Genomic DNA, 26,974 nt, shown 5'->3' with positions numbered 1-26,974 from the left:
AATAAAAATTCTGCAGAGACTCTGTTTTAGTCATGGGCGCCTCACCCAGAGACTCGTATTACCTTGCTCCCAGCTACCTGCTTCAAGGATCAGTTATTCCTTACATAAATATCTAGGAGCCAGGAGGGAAGGCTGTATGTGTGGTACTTTAGAACATATGTACCTGTGTGTCTATGTGAGTGTCTGAGTGTGTGTGAGTGTTTCTTTGACTGTATGGCTGTATGTGACTCTATTTTTTTCTTAATATTTAACTTTGTATGTGTATCTGTGACTTTTTGTGAACAAATTAGCCCTTGTCTCCCCAGTCCAATCTGGCTAAATTTTGACATCTGCTGCAGACTAAGCTGTTAACCTCAGCTATAGCCTGAGCTTCCATATCTTGTCCCCATATCTATCAGGCCCAGGCTTGGAATAGGCTTCAAGTCCCAAAAGGTCCCATAGGCTTTTAAGGGTGACATCGGGAGGCTTGGAAGGTTCAGAGTATGTAGCCAGAAAAGTACAGAACAGTCTCTAGTAAAGGTTGGAAGAGGTTCTTAGCTCTAGGTAGTGGGGGTAGGAGAGAACTGGCAGCGAATATTTCTTTCTCCTTCCTAACCATGAACTTATGTTAGGAGCCATGGTGATCCCAGCAGCTTGCTAGGGGCCCCTCCTCCTACTTTCCCCCACATCTCCCCTCCTCTTTAGTACTGTGCTCTGTTTCCTGTGCCCCTAATAAAGCTAAGTGACTGTACTAGGGCCTGGACCATCCTTGCCTCTGGCCTGATTAGGGCAAGTAGGAAGAGGTCTCGTTCTCAGTCTGGGCCTCTGGGGCTGGAGCCCCCAGGGGAGAAAATGCTGTGCAAGTTACAGCCCTTCACTCATCAAGGGCCCAGGAGGGTGGAGAAGTAAACCAGACCCCCAGGCCCTTGGGAATGGGAGCTGCAATATCTGAGGCTTCTTTCAGGTGGAGAAAAGCAAGATCCCCCACTGAGCTCTGGGCTACAATCTGGGAAGGAGGCTGAGAAGGAAAAGAATTGGGAGGAGGGGAGGAGGAGGCTGTGGTAAAAGGAAAGGGAAGGGGGCAGTGGAAGAAAGATAGAGAACACTCATTACAACAACAGGATTTTAAGATTTGCAAAGCATTTTTTCATACATTATCTCAGTTAATCCTTACAATACTCTTAGTAGGTGCGTATGGCAAGTTGCCTTATTACTATTTTACAGATGAGAAAACAGATTCAGAGAGAGCAAAAATGACATGCCCAATTACCCCACTTTGCCTTATTACCATTTTACAGATGACAAAACTGAGATTCAGAGAGGGTAAAAATGATTTGCCCAGTTACCGCAAGTTACCTTTCTGCCATTTTACAAATGAGAAAACTGAGGTTCATAGAGGATAAAAACGACTTGCCTAATTACCAGGTTAGTAAATAGCAGAGCCGGGAATCCAACTTGGGAAGAGTAGAGGCCTTGAAATGGGAAGATCCGGGACTGGATGTCAGTGAGATCTACTCCTGCCTCCACAGAGGCAAATTAGTCCCTGTGTAGAAGGGGACCCGAACAGGTCAGGGAGGTTAGAAGCATGGGATTGCATGTAAGGCTGAGAACCCAGAGGCCTGGCCGGGTTTCAGAGTACGGAAGAGGATGTCTGTGGGTATGTGTGCGTGGACATGTGAGTTTCTCCTTTTAAAGCTATTTTATGGATATTTTTGATTTCATGTCACTGGGTTTCAAAGCTATCCCTTCGCCACCCTAACAACAAAGAATAAAAAAAGAGAAGAAAAGATTGTTCTACAGCATTATGAATCCACCCGGGGAGTCAATGTGCCAAATCCAGGGTCTTCCCGGTCTGCGAAGAGGGCAGATTTTTGTTCTCATCTTTTCTCGGGAGCAGAGCTGGGCCCTTTTGCTTGCACATGATTCTGTTTGGTGGTGGGAGTGGGGTCGCTGCGCCCTTCTCTTTACAATGTTGTTCTCCTGATTCTCCAAGGCTGTACTCTTGCTCTCGCCCTCGGGGTGGGGGGGGCCCTCCCGAGATTTCCAAGACGAGAGCCGGGCTGCAACATTCGCAAAAGCCAAGGTCTGTGTGTCCGCCCTGGGTTCACGTCGGTCTCTCTCCCGGTCTATTGTTCTCTTTCAGTCAGTTTCTACCGACTTGGCCTCCAGTTCGCTGATCCCTGCTTCTGCATGGGGTACTCTTACTCTGTTTCTCTTTCCCTCTGCCCCTCAGCCTCTCTTAGAATTATGGCGGGGGTGGGAGATAGGGAGGAACAAGAAGAATCCTCAGGAGCCCTCAGACTGAAAACATTCAGAGTACAAATGCGCCCACATTTCAGCATCTGTCATTTAGTCTACCAACAAAACATTTATTAAGTGTTTACCATGAGACACTGGGTGTAAGCCACAGAGATAAGAATGTAAGGGTTTAATTCTCTCCTAATCTATGCTAAGGCAGATTCGTTATCTACCAGGGATCCTCCTTTCCCCCATAATGTGGATTAGGAAAAAAAGTAGGAAAAGATAAGAAACTTGGGACTTCATTGGCTTGGAACAAAGCTCAAATTTGTGCCAGCCTGGATGGAGCTTCCTGGGGGGTCTCTGGCTGAACTGATATCACTTTTTGGTCATCAAGGAGTATGAATGGTACCTTTCAGGCTTGCAAGATCAGAGCTCCTTATCTGAGGGGCAGAGTCTATAGGAGCTTAATGTTATTATCAAATCCTTGTTGCATATCCTTGCTGTAACAGAGCAAAGTAAAACTTCGCTTAACTTTTCAGTGATCTCTGAGTGTCTCATTTCACCCCAATATTGAAATTGGACTAGGAGGGTCAGGCCTGCACTTAAATAGACTGACAAGATGGATTCCCAGAGTAAGGCTATTATATACCAAGCCCAAGACTCTAGAGGTACACCTGAGGGGCAGAGAGCTAACCTTTCTATTGCTTTTGACTTCCAGCTCCCACTCCTTTGTTTCCACCACTCCTCAGCATTGATTAGCCAATTAGAATTGATTTTAGTTTTTACAAAGTATATTTAGTAAATGATATGGTAAGAATTAAGGCATAAAAACATCTTGCCAAATCCACTGATTTGGCAAGCTCTTTCATCTACCATTTAGCTTCCTGGGGGAAAGAGGCTCAGACTTAAACTGATTATAACATTTGCCCTACCCTGGTGTAGGACCCAGGTAGCAAGATACCTGAGTAGGCCTTGATTTCTAGCAGGTGGATGGCTTTCTTCATTTATTTCCTCCATATCTCTCATTCCTATAATACTTTCAAGTTTCTAAAGCACTGTCCTCACAAAAGCTGTTAGCAGGAGGGAGAGGGTCCTGGATCTAGCATAAACCACTGGATGAGTTGACCCCTTCTAGGAGGACACTACAATGTTTGGAAACTGAGTCAATCTATTTCTGGGGGGGAAACTCATTGAAGGAGGGGAAAGGATGAGAGAGGAAAGACTAAGTAGATGAAATTGTGTCTTGTCCAGATTTCAACAAACATTTAGATGTACATACTACACAACTTGTGCAATATATCATGTATCTGGGACTGACATTACACAGAGCCCAGAGTTGAACTGGAGGAGTTGAAGTTGTTTTGCCTTTGAGATATCATAAAGGTCTTTTACTGACTCCAAGCTTTCCATAACAGCAAAAGTCCATTTTTCCCCAATATTGTTATTCTTTGTATGGCAGCAAGACCTAGAACACCACGACCTATAAAGAATTAAAGGTGAGCATCACAAAGTACAGTGGAGAGACACATAATGGGTATGAATTGGCTGCAATATCATGCCAAAGAGGAACTCTGAATTTAATTCAGTTCAATTCACTAAATCTTTATTAAATGACACTATGTGCCAAATACTGTGCTAAGCATTAGGGGAAAAGATGATCCTTATCCTCAAAGAACTTACAAACTAATGAGGGGAGTTGAAAAAAGCCAATGTGTGTGTGTGTGTGTGTGTGTGTGTGTGTGTGTGTGTGTGTGTGTGTGTGTGTTTATAAATCAGAGGAAACCCAGCTCAGGGTCCATGGAATTGAGACCAAACATAGCTGCAGATATAACGTGGAGTGAGTTACCAAGTCTAGGTTCTGCCCTCTATAAAAGAAGGCTTTGGGTGGAATTTGGTACTGTACACTCTAGCCCTCCAATCTAAAAGGGGAAGAGACAGAGGGAGGTGGGAAGGTATTGAACATTGCCCAAGATGGTTGTTATCCCTGGAAGGACCTTCAGATTGATGAGATCACAGATTCATTGGTTCTATTTGAGTAATGTTTGCTCTCCCTCCTTCTCACAAATTTTGTGAGGACAGTGCTTTGGAAACTTGAAAGTACTATAGGAATGAGAGATACAGAGGAAATAAATGAAGAAGCCATCTACCTGCTAGAAATCAAAGCCTACACAGGCATCTTGTTACCAGCATTGCTGTTGTCCCCTCAATGGCCCCAGAAACAACCAGTCTCCTGATCTGGAACCTCACCAACAGAGATCAATCTCTTCCTTCCCAGTGCTCTACTTCTTCCCCCCACCTCCACTCCCATCCCCATCCAATCAGGACTAATGGAAATTTACTAGTCAAATCTGAACAAAAAATTTTGCATGATTGGTAAATGAGATTTAAAAATAAGTATAATATAATAATAAGTATAAAACATAATGATAAACATGCTGCCCACTTCCCTTTAGAGAGGTAATTGGTCTCATAGTACAGACTGACACAGGTCTTTTTTATTGTAGAAAGTTTATTTATTTTAAATATAAATTACTTTATGAATCAAGTTGGAAGAGAAAAATCAGAACAAAAGGAAAAGCCATGGGAGAAAAAAAAAAAAACAGAAAAAAGAAGTGAACATAGCATATGCTGATTTAAATTCAGTCTTCTTAGTTCTTTTTCTGGATGCAGATGGCATTTTCTGTCCAAAATCTGTTGGGATTTCCTTGGATCAGTGAACCACTGAGAAGAACCAAGCCTTTTATAGCTGATCATCACACATTCATGCTGCTATTGGAGACACAGATCTTTCGGACATGGTCAAGGCCAGAATTTGTTTTGCTTGATTCTACATGTTTTTGATAGGGGGTTTGTTTTTCTTGTTTTCTCAGTGGGGAGGAAGAAGTGAGAGGGAGAGAATGCAGATCTGAAAATTAAATTAAATTAAGTATTGAAATAAAAATGAGTCTAATGATTTAGTAAGCACAGCTAATGATATGCTTCTTTCATTTGCATCTCTATCTTTGTGAGGTTCCTTTTTCCATCCATGACAGTCAAACCAAGTTTTGAAATAAGCTGAATTAAAACCTAAGAACTTTGAATTATTATATCAAAAATGTTGATTTAAGAAAAAAATGAAGTACAATCAATCACATTACTCACACTCAAAAAATGTTTTTTTTTTAAGTACAAACAAAAAAAGTGGTTTTTTTTTTAAATTGTGAACAAATAAGATAAAATCATTTGCAAAATTATTGGGTTTTTCTATTCATCTTTTTCTAACTTCTATTTTTGCATATGCTTTATAGTGTAATAATAGTGCTGTGGTGCTAATATATCATTTGGATAATGTATTGTGGTACTAATTAATATATTAGGTTGCATATATGTATTGTATTTTGCATGAATATATAATTTAGAGATATATGTATATTGAAGAGATCTGCTCAAAAAATCCTTACTGTTAGGATTGCAAAATCACAAAAGTTTGTAAATCACTCCTCATCTGTCTGTCCACATGCTTTGAGAATGAGAAGTTTTAACATAAGATTACTCCTTTGTGTGACTGAAGGAAAATATAATAGACATTGAAGAAATTGTGAATGCCAGGTGATCAGAGAATTCCAGCCATTGAGTTCCAGGCTGAAGACAAGATCTATTTCCATTTGCAGGAATGGGAAAAGGCAGTAAAGAACATCATGATGTCAACACTATCTTATTCAGGATTAAGGAGTATTATTATTTTGGCAGCAAAAAGGACTGAGGTGGGATGGAGAGAACTTTAAAGGAGGGGGAAGTAGTTGTTGAGTGATGGTAACAAAGGTAGCAAGGAGTGTTTTTTTTAATAGTATTTTATTTTTCCAAATACATGCAAAGAGCTTTCACCATTCACCTTATCATAATCTTGTGTTCCAAATTTTTCTCCCACTCTCTTTTCCTTTTATAATGCTTGAGAAACTGAGGCAAGATAGAGATTAGAGAGTTTTTAATATTTCATTTGAGAGGGAGAGATTGTGCTGGCGGCATGTTGCCCCCAGGGCTGATATTTCAAAGAATCCAGCAACAAATGTGAGTTCTCAATAACATATATATGGTTCTAAGCTTCAGTAGACAGACAAAGGCAGGGGGTGGAGTCCAAACTCTGGTAAGTAAGAATCTCCAAGCAGGGACCATCAATCCGGTTCTGACAGGTTGGGGGTAGAACCATAAATTCTTACTAATTGGGAGGTCTTAGGAGGTTTCCAACTAGAGTCAGGAAGTCTGGGACTTAGAGATACCAATTAGGTATCTGAGACAGGACATCTGGAGTTTTATCTTTTGGAATGCCAGATCTCCACAGCCATAATTATCTCAGTTCTAATGAGCAGAAAAGGGGGGTTGCAACCAGGGGGATTGAGGCAGAACAATTGGCGAAACTGAGGCAGAACAATTTAGGGAAACTGAGGCAGAACAATTTAGAGAAATTGAGTTAGGACAATAAAAGGAACTGTGGCACAGTACTTTCTTCTCCCCAACACAGCTTGTTATAGGTTAAACATGTGCATTTCATCTAAACATATTCCATATTTGTCATGCTGTACAAGAAAAATCAAATGATAAGGGAAAAAAAAAACACAAGAAAGAGAAAAAACAAGCAAACAAACAACAATCACCACCACAAAAAGTGAAAATACCTTGCTTTTATCTACATTCAGTCTTCATAGTTCTCTCTCTGGACGAAGATGGCACTTTCCATTACAAGTCTATTGGAACTGCCTTGGATTGTTGTTGAAAAGAGCCAAGTCCATCACAATTGATCATTACATGATCTTGCTGTTACTGTGTGTACAATGTTCTCTTGATTCTGCTTACTTCACTCAGCATCAGTACATATAAATCTAGGCTTTTTTGAAATTAGCCCGAATAATAATATTCCATTAAATAAAATATTATAACTTATTCAGCTATTCCCCAAGTGATGGAATCCATTCAATTTCTAGTTCCTCGCCATTACAGAAAGGGCTGCTACAAACATTTTTGGACATATCAGTCCTTTTCCTTCTTTTATGATTTCTGGGACACCGATCTAGTAGAGACACTGTTGGATGAACAAGAGGTGTTTCTACATCTTCTTGGCTCTATGTGTCAAGAATTGTGAGAGAGCAGCTAACTTTTTTTTATTAGAGCTTTTTATTTACAAAGCATATGCATGAGCCCTCTTTGTAAGTGGCTACAAACTGGAAATTGAATGGATACCCATCAATTGGAGAATGGCATGAATATAAATTATGGTATATTGAATGTTATGGAATATTATTGTTCTGTAAGAATTACCAGCAGGGGGGCAGCTAGGTGGCACAGTGGATAGAACACCAGCCCTGAATTCAGGAGGATGTGAGTTCAAATCTAGTCTCAGACACTTACCACTTCCTAGCTGTGTGACCCTGGGCAAGTCACTTACTCAAAAAAAAAAAAAAAGAAATTACCAGCAGGATGATATTAGAGAGATGTTTTGTAAATAAAAAGCTATAATTTAAAAAAAAACAAAGCATATGCATAGGTAATTTTTCCAACATTTACCCTTGCAAAACCTTTTGTTCCAAATTTCCCTCTCCTTCCCCACAACTACCTCCCTTAGCTGGCAGGTAGTCCAATACATGTTAAATATGTTGAAGTACATGTTAGATCCAATATGTGTATGCATATTTATACAGTTATCTTGCTGCACAAGAAAAATCAGATCAAGAAAGAAGAAAAAGAAAAACTGAGAAAGAAAACAAAATGCAAGCAAATAACAACAAAAAGAGTGAGAATGCTATGTTGTGTTCCACATTCTGTTCCCATGGTTCTTTCTCTGGGTGTAGATGGCTCTCTTCATCACTGAACAAGTGGAACTGGTTCAAATCATTTCAATTTTGAAGAGAGCCACTTTTATCAGATTTGATTGTCGTATAGTCTTGTTTTTGCTGTTTACAATTATCTCCAGGTTCTGCTCATTTCACTTAGTATCAATTCATGTAGTTCTCTCTAGGCCTCTCTGAAATCATCCTGCTGGTCGTTTCTTACAGAACAATAATATTCCATAATATTCATATACCACAATTTATTCAGCCATTCTCCAATTGATGGGTATCCACTCAGTTTCCAGTTTCTGGCCATTACAAAGAGGGTTGCCACAAACATTTTTGTCCTTTAAGATCTCTTTGGTAGTAGGAACACTGCTGGATCAAAGAGTACGCACAATTTGATATTTTTTTTTGGCATAGTTCTAAACTGGAGAGCAGGTAACTTTGAAGAAGTGCCAAAAGATAGGGTAAGTCCAGGGGAAAAGTAGGTTTCCATGAGTAATTAAAAACTGAAGAAATAGTAAGAGAAAGAGGTCTAGGGTGAAGGGGAGAGATGGGTTCAAGAAGGCACAATGGATAAGAACAAATTAAAAACCTCCAATCAAAACCCAAACTTGAAATTCTAAAAATAAAAGGAGAGTAATAAAGCTGAAAGTAAAAAGCTATTGAATTAATAAACAAAACTAAAAGTTGGTTTTATGAAAAAACAACAACAACAACAACAACAAAATAGAGAAGGCACAGTGGAAAGAAAAGATAATGGAGGCTAGGGACAAAATGAAGGGTAGCCCTGATTTTACTGTATGGGAGAGATGACAGCTAAAGCACTCTGCTTTTGCTCATCCCCAATCCCCAATTTTGCAGTGATCACCAAGACAGGAGGCATAAGGGAAAGCAGATCCTGGCCAAAAATCGGAAAAGCTTTGGAACTATTGGGGAGGTGAAGGAATAGGTTTGTCAAGTGACTGGTGTTCTGGTTGGGTGTATATAGGAATATGTTCCCCTCCCCCAATGTTGGCTTCTGGGAAAAAACTCCAATCATCCTTTCCTAGCTCCATTTCTGCTGTTTACTCTGCATCCAACAGTGGGAATCTCATTACCCTACATTCATCAATATCAAAGGATTTTTTTTGACACTGTTAAATATTCGGGGAATTTGCAGAATAATTAATAGCTAAGGGCATAATCTCACTATCACATGATCTCCCCTTCAAATATGACATCTCCAGAGCTTAATAATTTTATTGTATCTATGTACTATATCGATATATATCCTGTCCCACTCCCACTAGAATGTCAAAGCTTTGAGGGGAACTATATAATATTTATTTCAGTGTCTCCAGTGTCTAGCACTGTGCTTTGCACATGAAGTATGTTTATCAACTGGAATTTTTTTGATTTCAGATTTTACACAGCAATGCCTTGCTTAAGATCCCTAGCTCTGGATTTACATGGATCAGATTAAATTTTACAAATAATCCTTCCTAATTCAAAATTCAAAATTTCCTTTGGGAAATCCTAGAATATAATTTATGTGTAGGCCTCCACAGAGTTCCTAAAAGAGTTATCAGACCCTGAATAAACACTCAAAGTAACAATGCATATATTGGGCTTAGGACATCCTTTATTCTATCCAATAGAAAAACAAAAATGCATAAAAAGAGCTCACTATAGTACCATTAAAACATGTAAGGAACCCACAGTATCTCTTAACCAACACAATTATCCTTCCTCTAGTGAGTTCCTCAGAAGTGTAATGCACTTGGGAATACAAGATGAACAATGCCCCATAGTCCTGATAATGTTCCAAATAACTCATGATAATATTTGAGTTCAAAAGTCTAAGTGCTTTGCTTCAGTAAATCATGATTTGTAGTTCCTTGTTGCTCCTCCAGCTTTAGGAGTCATTTGTACCATCACAAATGCAGGTATTCACAAGTATACTGAATAGAAATTCCCCATTTTTCAATAGAAAAATCAGAGTTCAAGAACTCTCACCACTTGAATGGCATTCACTTGAAAACACGTATATATCTTTCACTATTTCTCCAAGAACTCTCCCTTATTCACCACTACCCCAACTGCTTCTTTCTGTAATGCTAACAGGCAGTTATTTCTGGAGCACTTCTTCACATAGTAGAGAGATGATGCCAGTTTTTCCAATGCATAGTCCAGGAACTCGCTACTGATCTCATAGTTACTCATCTCTCTGCTTCCAACTCTTGGGCTTCTTCATTTCAGAGTTGTGCTGGTTACTTTAGCTCCTGTACATGAGTGCATTACTCAAAAAGCCTCTTTCTGTTAAATTGGGCTGATAACTATTTAACCATAAGTGAGACTATGAATCACTATGTCCAACTAAGGTTAAACCAGGCAGAATATCCCCTGTCTAAGATGAAGCCTAATTTTTAAAACTTTTTGTCCTAGGAATAAATCTTAGTGCTTTGTCTCAAATAGTTTTTGGCTTAGAGCTAGATATTCCCAAGATCCTTTGGTTTCTTACACATGAACAGGGGAGGGAGCAAAAGTAAAATCTCTTAGCAGTTACAATAGTTTCAAATTCCTGCCACTGTTAGGTAAATGCAATAGGCAACAATCTTTTTGGCCATAAGCTTCTGGAGGGTAAGAACTGTCTTGTATCTCCTGTACTTAGTACTGTGCCTGAAATTCAGTAGGTACTAAACAAATATTTATTGAATGAATTGAATGAATGAACAAGTCTCTAGGGTTAGATTATGAATTAGATAATGTAGTAGTGGTAAGACTCCTTAGATAGAATATGGATGTCAGATAGTATTGGAAAGAAGGTTAGAACACAATTAAGCAATATGGTGAAGAATTTCTATGCTGGAGTGATGAGCAAGAGTTGTTACTCTTCCCTACTGCTCCTTCTTCCACTACCACTCACCACCCGTTACTATTCCTTCCTGACTCTTTGCCTCTAGTGTTACTTCTTCTCTTGGTCACTTTCTAAATTATTTATTTATTTATTTACAAACAAACAAAAAATAAATTTTTTATTTACAAACATATGCATGGGTAACTTTTCAACATTGATTCTTGCAAAGCCTTATGTTTAAAATTATCCCCTCATCTCCCCATACCCTCCCCTAGATGGCAGGTCGTCCAATACATGTTAAATATGTTAAAGTATATGTTAAATCCAATATCTATATAAACATATTCATACAGTTATCTTGCTGCACAAGAAAAATCAGATCAAGAAGGAAAAAAATCGAGAAAGAGAACAAAATGCAAGGAAACAACAACAGAAAGAGTGAGAATGCTATGTTGTGGTCCACACTCAGTTCCCACAGTCCTTTCTTTGGGTGTAGATGCTCTCTTCATTACTGAACAATTGGAACTGGTTTGAATCATTTCATTGTTGAAGAGAGCCACATCCAGCAGTGCTACTACTGGGTTTATATCCCAAAGAGATCTAAAAGGAGGGAAAGGGACCCACATGTGCAAAAATGTTTGTGGCAGCTCTCTTTGGAGTGGCAAGAAACTGGAAATTGAATGGATGCCCATCAGTTGGAGAATGGCTGAATAAATTATAGTATATGAATGTTATGGGATATTATTGTTCTCTCCTTCAGAGAGGATATAAGCCCAGTAGTAACACTGATAGGTTAAAGGGTAGGCACAGTTGGTAGTTTTTTGAGCATAATCTGAGAGTTGTGTAGTGGTTAAATCTACTTCTTTAGAGAAATATTTTTTCTTTCAAACTGGTCATAGTAAACCAAAGGAAAAATAGGTGAAATATTAACTCTAATTTCAATCTCCTCTTGTCAAAGATTTTTTCCCAAACAACTAAAAGCTGCTGATTTGTTCTCTTGGAAGAAGTGGGTCTTTCTTTGTTTTTTCCTAAGAAATTATAAAAATGAACTGATAATTCTTTTCTTCAGCTTGAATTCCTAGCTAGAGAAAAATATCTTCAATGAAAACATACATAGAACTATTTTTTAAAGATCTCTTTCAGATATTTCCTTTTTATTTTTTTTCAACTGAATTTGCACAAACACACATGAATCAATGTGTAATGATTAATAATCCAACTTTTAAAGAGAAACAGAAAGCAAACAGAGATTTGGGAAACAGAAATGTGGTCTTCTAAGAATAACAGGCAGAGTAAGAGGAAATAAAAGTGTTAAGAGTTACTCACTTCCTTTGGTATCAGTAGTTTTAACAATTAAAGCAAACTCAGAGCCTGCTGTCATGTTCCTTGTGCATGGCTGGAGTACAGTTCCTTTCCTGTAGCCCAGAACTACAGACTTTATTGTTTTCATTTTTTTCTCCTAAAGCACTCTTCTTAATCCTCAGCACAACTGCTGGTGGTGAGTCAACTTCCTTGCCTAGAGTCCCAAGACCATCACACCTCCCCTTTCTCTGCATACTTCCTGAAAGATGGAAATTCCCAGCATTCTCTTCCTTGACTCTCTCAAGGGTAGACCTTAGTGATAGTCAGGGGCCAAGTTTTGATTGAAAAGCTAGTTTTACTATCCTGAGAATGAGAAATGGAGGATTTTTAACTGTCATCAGTAAGCCTATAGAAAAACAAAACATGTATGAAAAGTCGCATGTAACCAAATAAGCAATGAAATAATGGAGTTAATAGATACTGATCATTACAATGCTAATTATATATAATAATTTTATATCAAATACTTTATGCAAAACTAACTACATTATACATACTACATTATATATATTATAAATATATAAATAAAATATGTAAAATACCACATACATAAAATTATATGTAATAATACCACAATAATACAAGAGCAAAGAGTCATGAAAAATAAAATAGTAAAACAGAGGTGTGCTCAAAACATGGAATAATTAACACTTGCATCAAGGAACATATGCAATTGCTTGCAAGGCACAGGTTACGTGGGTAAACATTAGCATTATCATCTGGATACTTATGCAATGATTTCTATTTTATATTTTCGCTGTAACAGCCTAAGTTACTGTAACATACTAAATTACTAGTTAAATACTTAGTTATCCTATAACTTGTTGAATTTTCTGCCCTTTCTAACCAATTCATTATCCCACTAAAAATATACCATTTTCCAACCTTTTCATCACTCTTCAATATTCCCATGATTCCACCTTACCATCACTCCAGCTTTTCTGTGGAAAGCCTTGCCTTTTGTTTCACTTTAAAAATCGTTTAAAAGCACTTTCATTTAAAAAATTGAGGCCATTCACTGATAACTTCTTCTTTTCTCCTCCTCAACTCATATCACTCAGATGCCTTTTCACATTCTCTCCTCCTTCACCTTTGTCTCACATGAAGAAATGGCCCTTCTCTTTGATTAGACAAACCTTTTTACATGTACAAGTCATCCCACTGTAGCCAACCTTTTCTGGGAGATTGTTCTTTCTATTGTCCTCATTATTTCATTTGTCTTCAATTTCTCTGGTTATTTCCCTGAAGTCTACAGATATATTTGTGTCTACCCCAATTACAAAAATACCTCATTTGAGCTATGTCCATCACCATCAGCTATCATCCTGAACCTCTTTTCCTTTGTGTGGCTAAATTTTCAAAATTCATCTTTAACAAGTGACTTCATTTCCTTTATATTTTCACTATTTTCTTCTGTAGTCTGTAGTCTGACTTCTGACATTAGCATTCAACTGAAATAGCTCTCTTCAAAGTTATTAATGTTCTCTTTTTGAGAAGTGCAGTGGGGAAGCAATTGGGATTAAGTGACTTGCCCTGAATCACATAGATAGTCTGTGTGAGGGTGGAATTGAATTCAGATCCTTCTGAGTCCTCTCCCCATTTCCATCCTTTTAATTGCCATATTTAATGCCTTTTTCTCAAACCTCATCCTTCTTGATCTGTCTTCAGTCTTTTAGAGTGTTTATCATACACTTCTCCTAAATGTTCTTTTCTATCTAGGTTTTTAAGACTGCTCTCTTCTAATTCTCCTCCTGCCTGACTGTTCCTTCTCAGTGTCCTTTGCTAGATTCTTATCCAGGATGCCCCTGCTAACCATGGGTGTCTACCAAAATTCTTTTGTGAACTCTCTCTCTCTCTAATACTATTTATTTTTGTGATCTCATTAACTACTATGGATTCATTTAAAATCTCTATGCTGATGATCTTCAGATCTACTTATCCATCCCTCTCTTGTCTCCTAACCACCAGCTTTTCCTTTCCCATCAGACATCTTCAACAGAATGCTTCATAGACATCTTAAACTTAACATATTCAAAATATAAAACTTATTATCTTTTCCCAAATCTGCCCCTCTTCCAAACTTCCCTATTACTGTCTTTTCCTCCTCCTCCTCTTCTTTCTCCTCTTCCTCTTTCTCCTCCTCCTCCTTCTTCCTCTTCTTTTTCTTTTTCTTCTTCTTTTCTTTTCTTTTTTTTTTTTTTTTTTTTTTTTTTTTTTTTTTGCAAGGCAATTGGAATTATTAAGTGAATTGCCTAGGTCATGTTAAGTGTCTTGAGGTTGGATTTGAAATCAGATCCTCTTGATTCCAGGGCCCAGTGCTCTATGTACAGCACCATCTAGCTGCCTTTCCCTTATTATTGAGGTGACTACCATCCTCCCAGCTACCCAGGTTTGCAACCTAGGTGCTTTTCTTAATCACTCTCTCTCTCTCACACACACACCTTGGGTCCATACCAAATCTATTGGGATGTAATATTATTTTCTATTTTCCTAGCATTTCTTCTATACGATCCCTTCTCTCTCACCTTGCTACCACAATGGCACAGGACCTAATTACTTCATACCTGGACTAATATAATAGACTGCTTATTGATCTCTTCTCCTCAAGTCTTTCTCTACTTTAATTCATCCTCTACTCAACTGCCAAAGTGATTTTCATAAAGTACAGTTTCAGCTCTGTTACTCTTCCATCTCCACATATGCTAAACTTCCCTGGGTTCTTATTACCTCCAAGATATAAAATCCTTTATTTTATTTTTAAGGCACTTCATAGTCTTAAACTTTATTCCCTTCCAGGTATGATCCAGTGACTAGCCTTCTTACAGTTCCTCCAACAAGATAGTCTACCTTCCAGCTCATGCTTTTTCATTGTCTGTCCATCATATCTTGAAGGCCTGTCTCCCTTTTCATTTCTGTTTCCCAGCTTCTCTGGCTGCCTTTAAGTCTCAGACAAAATCCTTCCTTCTTCAAGAGACTTTTCTTGATCTCTGCCATTGTTAACACGTTACCTCTTAAATTATCTCTAGTTTAGTCTGTATATTTCTTGTATGTACACATTTTTTAATGTTGTCTCCCCTTCCTCATTAGAAATTTGACTTCCTTGAGCAATTTGGAACTATGCCCAAAAGGTTATCAAACTGTGCATACCCTTTGATCCAGCAGTGTTATTACTGGGCTTATCTCAAAAGAGATCTTGAAAGAGGGAAAGGGACCCACATGGGCAAAAATGTTTGTGGCAGCCCTCTTTGTAGTGGCCAGAAACTGGAAACTTAGTGGATCTCATCAACTGGAGAATGACTGAATAAATTATGATATACGAATGTTATGGAATATTATTTTTCTGTAAGAAACAAACAGCAGGATGATTTCAGAAAGGCCTGGAGAGACTTACATGAACTGATGCTGAGTGAAATGAATAGAACCAGGATTTCATCAACAGCAAGATTATGTGATGATCATTCTGATGGACGTGATTCTCTTCAACAATGAGATGAACCAAATCAGTTCCAACAGAGCAGTAATGAATTGAACCAGCTACACCCAGTGAAAGAACGCTGGGAGATGAGTGTGAACCACTACATAGCATTGCCAATCCCTCTGTTTTTGTCCACTTGCATTTTTTATTTCCTCCTCAGGTTAATTTTACATTATTTCAAAGTCTGGTTTTTCTTGTGCAGCAAAATAACTGTATGGACATGTATACACATATTGTATTTAACATATACTTTAACATATTTAACATGTATTGGTCTACCTGCCATCTGGGGGAGGAGGTGGGGGAAAGGAGGGGAAAAGTAGGGACAGAAGGTTTTGCAATTGTCAATGCTGGAAAATTACCCATGCATATATCTTGCAAATAAAAAGCTATAATAAAAAAGATTATGTGATTATCAATTCTGATGAATGTGGCTCTTCTCAACAATGAGATGATTCAGGCAATTCCAATGATCTTGTGATGATAAGAGCCATATATATCCAGAGAGAGGATTGTGGGAACTGAGTATGGACCACAACATAGCATTTTCACTTATTTTGTTGTTGTTTGCTTGACTTTTATTTTCTTTCTCATTTTTTCCTTTTTTGATCTGATTCTTCTTGTACAGCAAGATAATTGTATGAATACGTATTCATATATTGGATTTACATATATTTTTTTATCATGTTTAACAAATATTGCATTATTTGTCATCTAGGGGGAAAGAGGAAGGGAAATTAGAACACAAGGTTTTGCAAGGGTCAATGGTGAAAAATTATCCTTGCATAAGTTTTGAAAATAAAAAAGCTTCAATAAGTTTTTTTTAAATAAATAAAGAAAAAAAGAATATGCCTTCTTTGAGGGCAGAGAGCCAGTTTTAATCTTTTTTTGCATCCCTTTGCATCTAGAACCGGGCCTGAAATATAATAATTATTTTATAAATACTTATTCTTTTGACTTTTTTTTCTTCCATGTAAGTTGTCCACTGAGAACTATAGATTGCCCAACAGACACACCAGGCATCTTGAACTCTTGACCTGGTGCTGGTGCATTGTAAGTTTCTTTTTTTTGTTCCAAGTCCAGGGTAAACTTCTTCCCTGATCCCTGCTGGGTCCTGCAGATCCTTCCCTCCAACTTCTGCAGTCCTGAAGCAATATTCTTTTCATAAGTACTCTTTTTTTTTTCTTTTTGCTGAGGCAATTGGTAAGTGACTTGCCCAGAGTCACATAGCTAGGAAGTTTTAGGCATCTGAGGCCAAATTTGAACTCAGGTCCTCCTGACTTCAAGGATAGTGCTCTATCCACTGCACCACCTAACTGCCCCTTCATAAGTACATCTAACCTGCATTTGGCTCTCGTCTCTACTGTTGTGTTGTAACCACAATACTATCATAAGACAGTTCTGCTTTTCTGATTGTCTCCTGATGCTGATATCCACATACAGTTCTGTTCATGTTTCCCTCCCTTCATGGTGTTTTCTGGGGGTTTTTGTTCTGGATTCTTTATTTCTAAGGAGGCTGCTTTGGTTTGTTTCTATAGCCCGTGTACTAAAATAGTAGAGTTCTTAGATACCATCTAGTTCATTTTATATTGTACAGATGGGAAAATTAAAATCTGGAGAGATGGAGAGACTCAGAGATGAGTGGAAACTCAGTACAGATGGTGAGGGCTCAGTGAGCTGAATGGTGATATTTATCATTTAAGTATATGAGGGCTCATTTGGGAGTTCAATAAAGAGATAAAAGTTCAGTGAGGGAGTGGGAGATTGGTGAGAGGGTAAGCAAACAGCAAAAAGGACAAAGATGATTGAATGGGTCAGAGCTGGAAGACTTAGCTCAAAGAGCTGAGAAGCAGGAGATTAGTGAGAGGGGTGGCTGCCTCACTTGGTGAGGATGATGAGGGCTGACTGGAAAGGATGGAACTGCTGTGAGAGAATAGGGACACAAGGGAGGGATGTGGTTGAAGAAAAGGAGATAGGGAGTAAAAAAGGCACTGGTGAACACTTAGACTTACTTAAGACTGAGAACTTCGAGGGAAGGCACTTCTTATTATCAGCATGAAAAGTATTTGATGGATACTGTGAAGAATCCTTGGAGAATCTGCAGAATTTGCCAGGTTTCATGGGATGATATGTTTGTCCCTTTCTGCTCCCCAGTTTTCTCTGTCTGGATGCTCTTTATTTTCATCTTTCTATTTCTTCCTCTTCTTCCATCTCTCCCTTCTCTTCTCCTTATCTAGCTCTTTGTTTCTGTCTGTCTGTCTCTCTGTTCCAGGATGTCTGTCTCTCTGTCTTCTTTCTGCCTCCATCTTTCCCTTCTCTTCTCCTTATTTGGCTTTTTGTTTCTGTCTGTCTGTCTCTCTTTCTGTTCCAGGATGTCTGTCTCTCTGTCTTCTTTCTGCCTCCATCTTTCCCTTCTCTTCTCCTTATTTGGCTTTTTGTTTCTGTCTGTCTGTCTCTCTTTCTGTTCCAGGATGTCTGTCTCTCTGTCTTCTTTCTGCCTCCATCTTTCCCTTCTCTTCTCCTTATTTGGCTTTTTGTTTCTGTCTGTCTGTCTCTCTTTCTGTTCCAGGATGTCTGTCTCTCTGTCTTCTTTTTGCCTCTCTTATCTGCTTCTGATGAGGTACAACCAAATGATGAGGTCTATGTAAGGGATACCTAAATAGGATTAATTGAGGTCTAGTGGCAGGTTCAGGGTACAGGGAATCAAATGGAGCTTCCTTGCAACCCTTTGGATTCAGCACAAGGATACAGAGTTAAATGAGTTATAAAAGTAAATGTCAAAAACAAATACATAAGTTTGATTTAAAATAATTCAAGGATATGTTAAATTTCAGTATAAATTCAGGGACCCTTTAAAATCCATTCAGATTAAGTCTCTCTGATGGTCTTTTAAACTCTCTTCCAGTTGTATGTAAATTTTGCCCTCTCGGATCCTTTCCTTAATTGGACCTTCTAGGAGATCCAGTAAAAGGACCAATTGTGAAAAGAGGAAGGGGAAAAAGCTAGAAGAAAAAGAGAGTGGAGTCAAAAAGAGCCCTGGCGAGAAAAGGGAAGATCTTGATGTAGGAGTGGGGGTGGGGGGAGAAGAGAGGGGTTCAGGGAAGCCAGGAAAGGGGGTAGGGCCAATGGAGGTATCTGCTTTCCAAATCTGCTCTTCTACTCCCACCTAGTGGAAATGGGAAGATGGAAGCAGACTAAAAAACCCCTTCATTTTACAAAGCCAGTTTAAGGGAATCCAGGGGCCTTTAAATTCACTATATCAAGATCAATTCAATTTGATTCAACATTTATTAAGCGCCTGCTTTGTGCCTAGTAGCTGATTCTGGGGATACAAAAATCAAAAAAGAAACCAAAACCAAAAACAAGAAACAAAAAATAGAAACTGTATCTGTTCTGAAGCAGTAGAGTGGATACATATACACAGATAAGGAAATTTAAAAAGAGTACAAAGTAATTCAGACAGATAGGCAGAGAAAGAGAGAGAGGGAAAGAGGGAGAGAGAGAGACACAGAGAAAGGAAGAGACAGAGGGAGAGAGACAGAGACAGAGAGAGACACAGAGTGAAAGAAAGAATACGGTGGAGGGAGTGGTGTTTCTGCCTTCTGGTCCTCACTTTTCCCCTTTCCTATGTGACATTTGGGGATAGCAGTAGGAATTATTGGAATGGTTTCTTCTCAGTAGGGAATGACTGCATCCCAAATATAAGAGACCATCTGTGCAAAGGTATCAGGACCAGGGATGATTAGTACTTGTATGAATAGAATTGAGAGTGAGTGAACCTCAGGATCAGCACTCTTCAGGATATGTAGTAAGTGCTTAATAAATGCATATTAGCTAGAATTGAGTTGTACTTGATTTAATGAGTCATATGGGTGAAATCAAATTGTAAAGAGTTTTTATTTTTATTTTTAAAATTAATTATTTTTTAATTACACATGTACATTCATTTTTTGCATATTTCTTTATGAATCATGTTGGGAGAGAAAAATCAAAACTAAAGGGAAGGCCCAGAAGAAAGAAAAAAAAAAGAAGAAAAAAAAAAAGGTGAAAACAGTATGCTTCAATTCACATTCGATCCCCCTAGAATTGCCTTGGGCCATTGAATTGCTGAGAAGAGTTAAGTCTAATTTAATTGATCAGCTGTTGCTGTTACAATGTCTTCCTGGCTCTGCTCAATTCACTAAGTATCGGGTTCCTGTAAGTCTTTCCAGGATTTTCTGAAATCAGCCTGCTCATCATTTCCTTCTTTCATATTTCTTATTAAACAAAAAATATTCTGTTACATGCAGGGCACTCTCCATCTGATGGGCATCCGTTCATTTTCCAGTTTCCGGCCACTCCAAAGAGGCTGCCTCAAACATTCTGGCACATACGGGTCCCTTTCCCTTCTTTAGTATTTCCTTGGGGTATAAGTCCAGTAGCAGCACTGCTGGGTCAAAGGGTATGCCCAGTTTGACACTTTGGGGGCCTATTTCCAAATTGCTCTGGGGAGAGTTTTGAACATCCAGCTGAAAAGTTTACATTTTATCCAAGAAATAATGGGTTATTGAATAAGAAGGACCAAGTGGTAATTGGGCTAGGTCTACATTTGTAAGAGCATCATTGGGAAGCTGGGAAGAAGATGGAGATTAGAGGATGGGGAGACCAAAGAATCCGAGTTCCAGATAGTTCCTCTCTTCCGAGATTGATTGCTCTCCGGTGATGACATGACTGAGGGGGCGGGATAGTTCCTCTCTCCGAGATTCATTGCTCTCCGGTGAGGATGATGGGGGCGGTGGGAGTGGGGGTATGACGTACCCTAACATTCTGACTCCCTTGTGATCTCAAGAGCTCCCAAAGTTTGAATCCAGAAATCTCTATGCGGGTGATTCTCAGAGTTTTATATTCAGGGCGGAAAAAAGAAAAAAAAAATGAAAATTTCTTAGGATGGCAATTTTCACTTTTTTCCCCCTTTTCTCCTCAAGATAAAGGCTAAGTTCCACTCTTTTCTAAGTGCTTCTTAAATAGGGGTCGAGATCCCATATAAGGCAATAAATGTAGGAGTCGCGGAAAATTTGGCAAATTTGGTTAAAAAAAAAAAAAATCAAATACTTGGCCAGAATTTAGCTCCTTGTGTAAAAATGAACACTTCTCCATCTGATTAGAACGCCGATTTGCTCTTGTCTTTGAGAAATGGTAAAATTACTTGGATCCCAAAGAATTGTTTTAAAATAAATTTATGATTTGTCATCAGTAAATGTTAGATTTTTATACCTACGTACTTGATCACGCAAAAATTTCTTGGGCGGAAAGCCAAAGAAAAAGTTTACTCGGGCGCGCGAGTAGAAAAAGTTTAAATAGTTCCGATCTCGGATGGCTCCGTGTTCGCGTGAGAGCACAAACCGAAGCTGGAGCCCAGGTCATAGCTCCTTACTCCAGGCGTGTGAGTGCGCGCGCCTCCTGGGGCGGGCTCTGCACACGTGTCCTTTGGTCCGAACTCCGACAATTCGGTTGCAGAAGGGGAGAGATTCAAAAGAGAACACCGGCAGACTCCCCTTCCTAAGAATTTCTAAGACAACCCTGGGCGTCGGTTTCCGTAGTGTAGCGGTTATCACGTTCGCCTCACACGCGAAAGGTCCCCGGTTCGATCCCGGGCGGAAACACGTTTGCTTTTGGAAACAAAAAGGAGTCGTATTCTGACTTCTAAAATACTTTCACTTTTTATTTAGATAATATTACTCACATAAGTTAGATATGAGGATTGTGAATTTCAACCCTTACTGTTTTAACTGACATAAGAAAAAGTAGACAGCCTTTGCAGTAGCTGCGCTAACCACTACACCACCAACATCCTCTCTAATGCAGTCCTTTTGGTGATGCTCTAGTCAGTGTTCTGGGGCTAGTGCTCAGTTCGCGAGAACATTTTTTTTTTTTCTATTTCTCGCTAGGGATCACCCAATTGGCTCCTTTTTTTCTCTCGCTCCTCCCCTTGACTACATTGGTCACATCCGGGCGGTTGTGCGGTACTCCCTCCCTCCCGGACCCATGCCCCCGCCTCGGAGGATCCACTTCCGGGTGAAAGGTCCGGAGCCGCCGGGTTTCCCCGTGTCCGCCACCTTCCCCTCTCCGCCCTCCGCGGCCGTTTCCGGGGCCGCCCGCCGGGGCCATGAAGCCGCGGGTGTGAGTGACGAGCCGTCAGGCCACCCCCCCAGCCCTTGCCGGAGCCCGAGACCCCGACCCCGCCCCGCCGCGGTGAGGAGCTGACCGGCCCCACCTCCCCTCCCTTCCTTTTCCCTTCCCGCCCGGCCCGGCCCGGTCCGGGCTCCGCTCGGAGTGTCTGCCCGCCTTCCCCTCCACGAGGGGCTCGGTTTGTCCGTGTTCCCCTTCTCCCCCTCCCGGACGTCCTGGGTGTGAGGTCCCCTTTGCCCCCGCGTGCGGTCCTCTAGGAATGTGTGGGGCCCCTCCCTGAGAGTGAGTGAGCCGGCCCTCTGAGGCGCCCCGGGACGGACGCCCCCTCCCCGTGTGGCCGTCCTTCCACCTCCCTCGTGCGCCCCCCTCCGCTCCGCCCTGCGAGAATGAAGCTGGCCTCCCGGGGGAGCCTCCCTCAGTCTCCCGGGCGAGTTTGGCCCCCTCCCCGCGGGTGACCCCCCTCCCTCCGAGCCTCCCCTCGGGGGCTCGTGGTGTGTGTCCGGCAGGTGGGCTCCCCTCCCCCGCGTGTGAGACGCACACCTTGCCCGGACTCTAGGGCTTCCCCCCTGGGTCTCCGTTCCCAGGCTCTTTGCCCCAGCGCCGCCTCCTGCAGGCCCCTTCAGGTCCCGGGTCCATCTGACCAGTTTCTTCCTCCTAATGGATGGTAAGGGCTCTTGCTCACCTGGGCTGTGGAGATCAGATGAGATAAAGAGCTTTGTGAATGGCAGCTGTTATCATAGCCACCATTCTCAGACGCCCCTTCCTCGTCCAGTCCGTGCGGCCTCCCGGCCCCCTCTGGCCCCCTCTCCCTCGGCTGCCTGAGCGGCTGCCCGGTCAGCGCCTCCCTCCGGGCGGGGCCGAGGGAGCCCTGCGAGGCTCGAGCTTGTCTCACAGCATCTCCATCGTTTTCTGTTTCTCTTTTGTAGTTAAAAAGACTCCAGGGGCTTGTGTATAACGGAAAAGGCAGCCGCATTATGGGAGGGGTCGGCATTTCCTTCTCCAGCTTATCTGACAGCTGAGGAAACTGAGGCAGGCAGGGTTAAGAACTTGTGTCCCGGCAGCACTCGGGCTAAGCCGTGTCACCACTGAAGCGCCCGCTGCCCGTGGTTGTGACAGTGGGAAAAGTGGGAAAAGCGCTTGCTCGGAAGTGACCTCTCGTGGGGTCGCTGCCATTTCCTTATCCGGGGAACCAGGCAAGCGGGGTTCAATGACTCCCTCCGCTCGGAGGCAGGTGGGTGACCGAGGCGGGATTTGAACTCGTTCTGCGCCTTCCTCCTGAAGGCCCGGTCAGTGAAGCCTCGCCTCCCTGCAGTCATGGTCCGGAGTTCAAGTCCTGCCTTCCTTTCCCATTCCGTTGATGACCTTGAGCTTAACCTCGTTAGGTCTCACAATTCCCCATTTATATAATAAGGGGGTTGGACTAAATAGCTTCTGGGGTCCCTTCCAGCTCCAGAGCTGGGATGCTATTATGATGTTTCCATTTAGGGCTTAGGAGGCATTTAGAGATCATCTAATCTCTTTTATAAAGAAACCGAACCTTCAAGTTCCAGCAGCAGTGCCCCGGAGTCTCCTCTTTCCCGGCCCCTCAGCCGCTCACTGAGGTCTTTCTCAGACTGGGAAGGAGCCACGTATTTCACCGGTCCTTTTTTCTGTAGTTTGTTGAGAAGTTCGATAAAACTCCTTAGTGGCTTCTGGGTGAATCAAGACAGTTGAAAGTTTCATCTCCAAGTTGAACAGGGGACTGACTGGCAGTGAGCCAAAAGCACTGCTGGGAGGTGGAGGGATTTTTCAGGTGGGAAGTAACGCAGGAGGCTCCAGGACTGCAGAGAGCTCCAGAGGGGAGGAGATCAAGTCTGCCCGGTTACTGACAGATTTATTTAATCAGAGTCTGGGGCCCGACTGCAGTTGTAATAAACATCTGGCTGCTTTAGAAGCTTTCTTACGCTGGAATTATGTGAGGCTTCAGTAGCTGGGGAAGTTTGCAGTGGACTTTCTCCCGGTTCACTTGTCGGGGTGATTTGGAGGAGTTTCATAGGATTCAAAGCTGTGACTCTTTTTCCTTCCCAGATTGTCACGTGTATACTTAGCCGTGCCAGATAATATAGTTTGTGTAAAGTGTCTCGTAAGCTTAAAAACACTTTATCAGTTATCATTGTAAGTTCCCAGAAGACAGGAGACTGCCTTTCATTCTGGCATTGTATTGACCCCAGAATCTTGCACATAAATGCTTAATAATTCTTCATTGGCTTGAATTGAAAGAGACCTTTGTAGAGATTGTTTGTTTTGTTTTGTTTTTAAAGTGGGGCCCAGAAAGGTTGTGATTTGTCCCATTATGCAGTTCGTAAACAGCAGATTGTGGTGTTCAGTCATTTTCAGTCATGTTTTACTCTTGGTGACGGTTTTGATTTACATAAAGAAAAGCTCCTTAACAGAGAAAACTGTCCCAGAATGAGCTGGGGGGGGGGGGAACTATTGCAAAGGTGATTCAGGTTGCTCTCCGGGGTCTTTTCCTTACTCTGATCTAACCCTGCAATGGTCTTAGGACAGTGGAATGCTGTGTCTTACTTAGATTCTCCTCTGTATCAGGCAGCCTTGTTTCCCTCTTAACCCAAGAAGGGCTTCTCCCGCTCTGCTACCCGAGTCATGTGAGGCTGGGAAAATTGCACAGAGAAAAGATGCTTATTTTCTGTCTGGTGTCCTTATTTTGGCAGTTTTATAGTGTTTCAGGCATAGAGTCTGAAAAGTCTTTCCGACTTTCATTGGCTCAGAAATTGGCCTGAAATGAGTTCCTGAAAACAAAAGACATGGAGAAGTTCTCAGTGCCATTCCTGGCATTGTTGTCCCCCTGACACCTGACCCTTGATTTTCTAGGTTCCCATCCTACCAGAAGCGTGTTGAGTAGTTAATGCAGAAGGTAAAGAGGTTACGCCTGGAAAGCAAGACAACTGGAAGTTGGAGAAGGTAACTAGCCCCTTTGTCTGTGAACGTCACTGATTGTCAAAGCTGGAAGGACTTGATCCCTCTCACTCTTACCCCTTATCCCCTGGGATACAGATGAGGAAACTTAGACCCCCCAGGGAAAAGGAAATTGCTAGTGACAGTTATATGGTTTGGGGGCAATGGACCTGGACACAGAACATGGGTGCTTCTCCTGGATCAGATTGCAAAAAAAAAAAAAAAAAAAATCAGAATATACTCATGGGTTGGAGGCAGTGCAGTAAAAAGGGAGAAAGAGGCCATCTGGGTGTACCCTCATGGTACTCCCATCTTAGCTAGTTGACCTAACTTGCTCCTCCACTGGCCTAGTTCTGGCCCAAATAAGGGAATTTGGACTGGATGACCTCTGAGGTCCCACCAGCCTTCGATCTGTGGGCCTGTGTTTCTGTGGATCTTATCTGGCTCAGCCCAAGGACTAGGTAAGCTCTGAGAGGGCAAAGACTATCCTATTTTGTGTTTGCATCTCAGGCACCAAAGAGGTAGGTGCTTAAGAAATGCTTGCTAAATCACACCTTGGTAAGGGGAAGTTGTTATTGGTTCTCACTGGCCGTGGCCATCTCCATCAGACTAGCCCCAGACTTTTTGTGGCAATTGCACAATTCAGTTCAACACATATTCACAAAGTGCCTGTTGTGCATAAGGCATAATGAATGGAATGTGCTGTACATTTGACCAGGATGTCACAGAACATTCCAGAATTCAAATTCGTAACATCCTCTTTCCCAGTGCTTATCAAACCCAAACTGAACTTTGGGGGAAAGCAGTGAATGTTGTCCCATGGAGCTCTCTCTGTCTCAGTGCCTACCCTGTTGAAGTATTTGATACTGGTCAGAGGATGCAGACTGAGGGCTACCAGGAACCTTTGAGATCATCTTGTCCAATTCCTAAATTTTTCAGATGAAGGAACAGAGATGTAAAGTGAGTAAATGAGGTATTCAATGACAGAACCAGTTCTCACTCCAAAGCCTTTGTGATTTCCATTACCCTCCTGGAGTTTCAATGCTAATATTGTCCAACTCCTGCTTGAGATCTGTGATTATTATGTTGCTTCCTACTTCCTAAAGTAGGTTTGGAGGGAGAGGAGAGAGATTTGATGTGGGATGTGTGGGGAAGCCCCTTCTAAGGCCCATTCCAGCGCTGCAGCCAGAGGGCAAAGAAGTTGAGCCGTAGCTCTGCTTATAGCTAAAAGGACAGGTCACAGTCAGGAAGACCTAGCTTCAAGGCTCATCCCCCAACACATCCTGGTTATGGCCTTACTCAGCGCTGCAGCACTCCAGGCAATTTTCTAAGACTATGTGTTGTAGAGCAGCTGTCACTCTGCATCAGGAGAAGGAGCATTCACCAGAAATTCCTTCTTCCAAACAAAAAAACAAACAAAAATCACAATTCTGGTCCTTGAAAAATGAAAAGGATTATCTATTTGTTCAATATGAAGACTAGATGAGTTCCTGGTACAGGTACTTTTGGGAGATCAACTAGGGATATTGATTGGTCTGTTCTTTAAATACTTTGTGTCTCATTATTATTGTAGACTAAAAATCATTATCTGAGGGCTAAATTAAGTGGTAGGAACAGAGGAACAGTTTTTGTTGGCAGAGATAGACAAAAGTTTTTTCCTAGGTGCTTTTGGTGTCTTGGGTTTGGGGGAATCTGTAGCAATGGAACTTTGTTCCTGGGACTCTCCTTTTGGAATTTCATTGCCAACCATCCCATGTGAGACACGCCCCTTCTAGTTTTCTCTGGCCGGATAATACCTTGCACACCCAGGAAGATAATGAATGACTGCTGGACTTCTTTCTCCCTCCCTTCTTCCTTTGCTGTTTGAATATTCAGTGAATTGGAGCCAATGATAATAATCCACACTTCTTAGCTCAGTACTGAGCTCACCTTTGCTCTCTAGAAGGAAGTTCTGGGAAGTTGAGTGGATGCTCAGATCCGTCAGGGCTTGGTTATAAAAGGGCCCAGATAGACGGAGGCCCCTGAAATCTGACCAGACCTTAGAAATTACTTTCTTGAGTGGGGTGAGGTTATTTGTTTGATGACATCAACCTCTTTGAAGGGGCTTCTGTGATTGGTTGAGAGAATTGTAGGTGGAATAGTTCTTTAGTT

At 41.2% G+C, this 26,974-nt stretch overlaps 1 protein-coding gene and 1 non-coding gene across 3 annotated transcripts in view; both read left to right on the top strand.

Moving 5' to 3' along the window:
• Nucleotides 1–21,269: 21,269 nt before the first annotated feature.
• On the top strand, nucleotides 21,270–21,342 carry TRNAV-CAC (transfer RNA valine (anticodon CAC)). The gene has a single exon. It is a non-coding gene; the product is annotated as a tRNA-Val (tRNA).
• Nucleotides 21,343–21,678: 336 nt separating this feature from the next.
• Nucleotides 21,679–26,974, top strand: part of DPP9 (dipeptidyl peptidase 9) — a 46,160-nt gene continuing 40,864 nt past the window's right edge. Inside the window, exons 1-2 of one of the 2 annotated variants that reach the window (XM_074308291.1) lie at nucleotides 21,679–21,931; nucleotides 24,740–24,829. In XM_074308291.1, coding sequence (XP_074164392.1) covers nucleotides 24,774–24,829 — 56 coding nt within the window. In that variant the 5' untranslated portion in view covers nucleotides 21,679–21,931; nucleotides 24,740–24,773. The remainder of the gene's footprint in view (nucleotides 21,932–24,739; nucleotides 24,830–26,974) is intronic. The other variant, XM_074308293.1, reaches the window with a different exon arrangement.

The sequence above is a fragment of the Sminthopsis crassicaudata genome, chromosome 1 (assembly GCF_048593235.1).
Source record: "Sminthopsis crassicaudata isolate SCR6 chromosome 1, ASM4859323v1, whole genome shotgun sequence".
NCBI classification, from domain to species: domain Eukaryota; kingdom Metazoa; phylum Chordata; class Mammalia; order Dasyuromorphia; family Dasyuridae; genus Sminthopsis; species Sminthopsis crassicaudata.
This window is presented reverse-complemented; position numbering and strand designations above follow the sequence as displayed.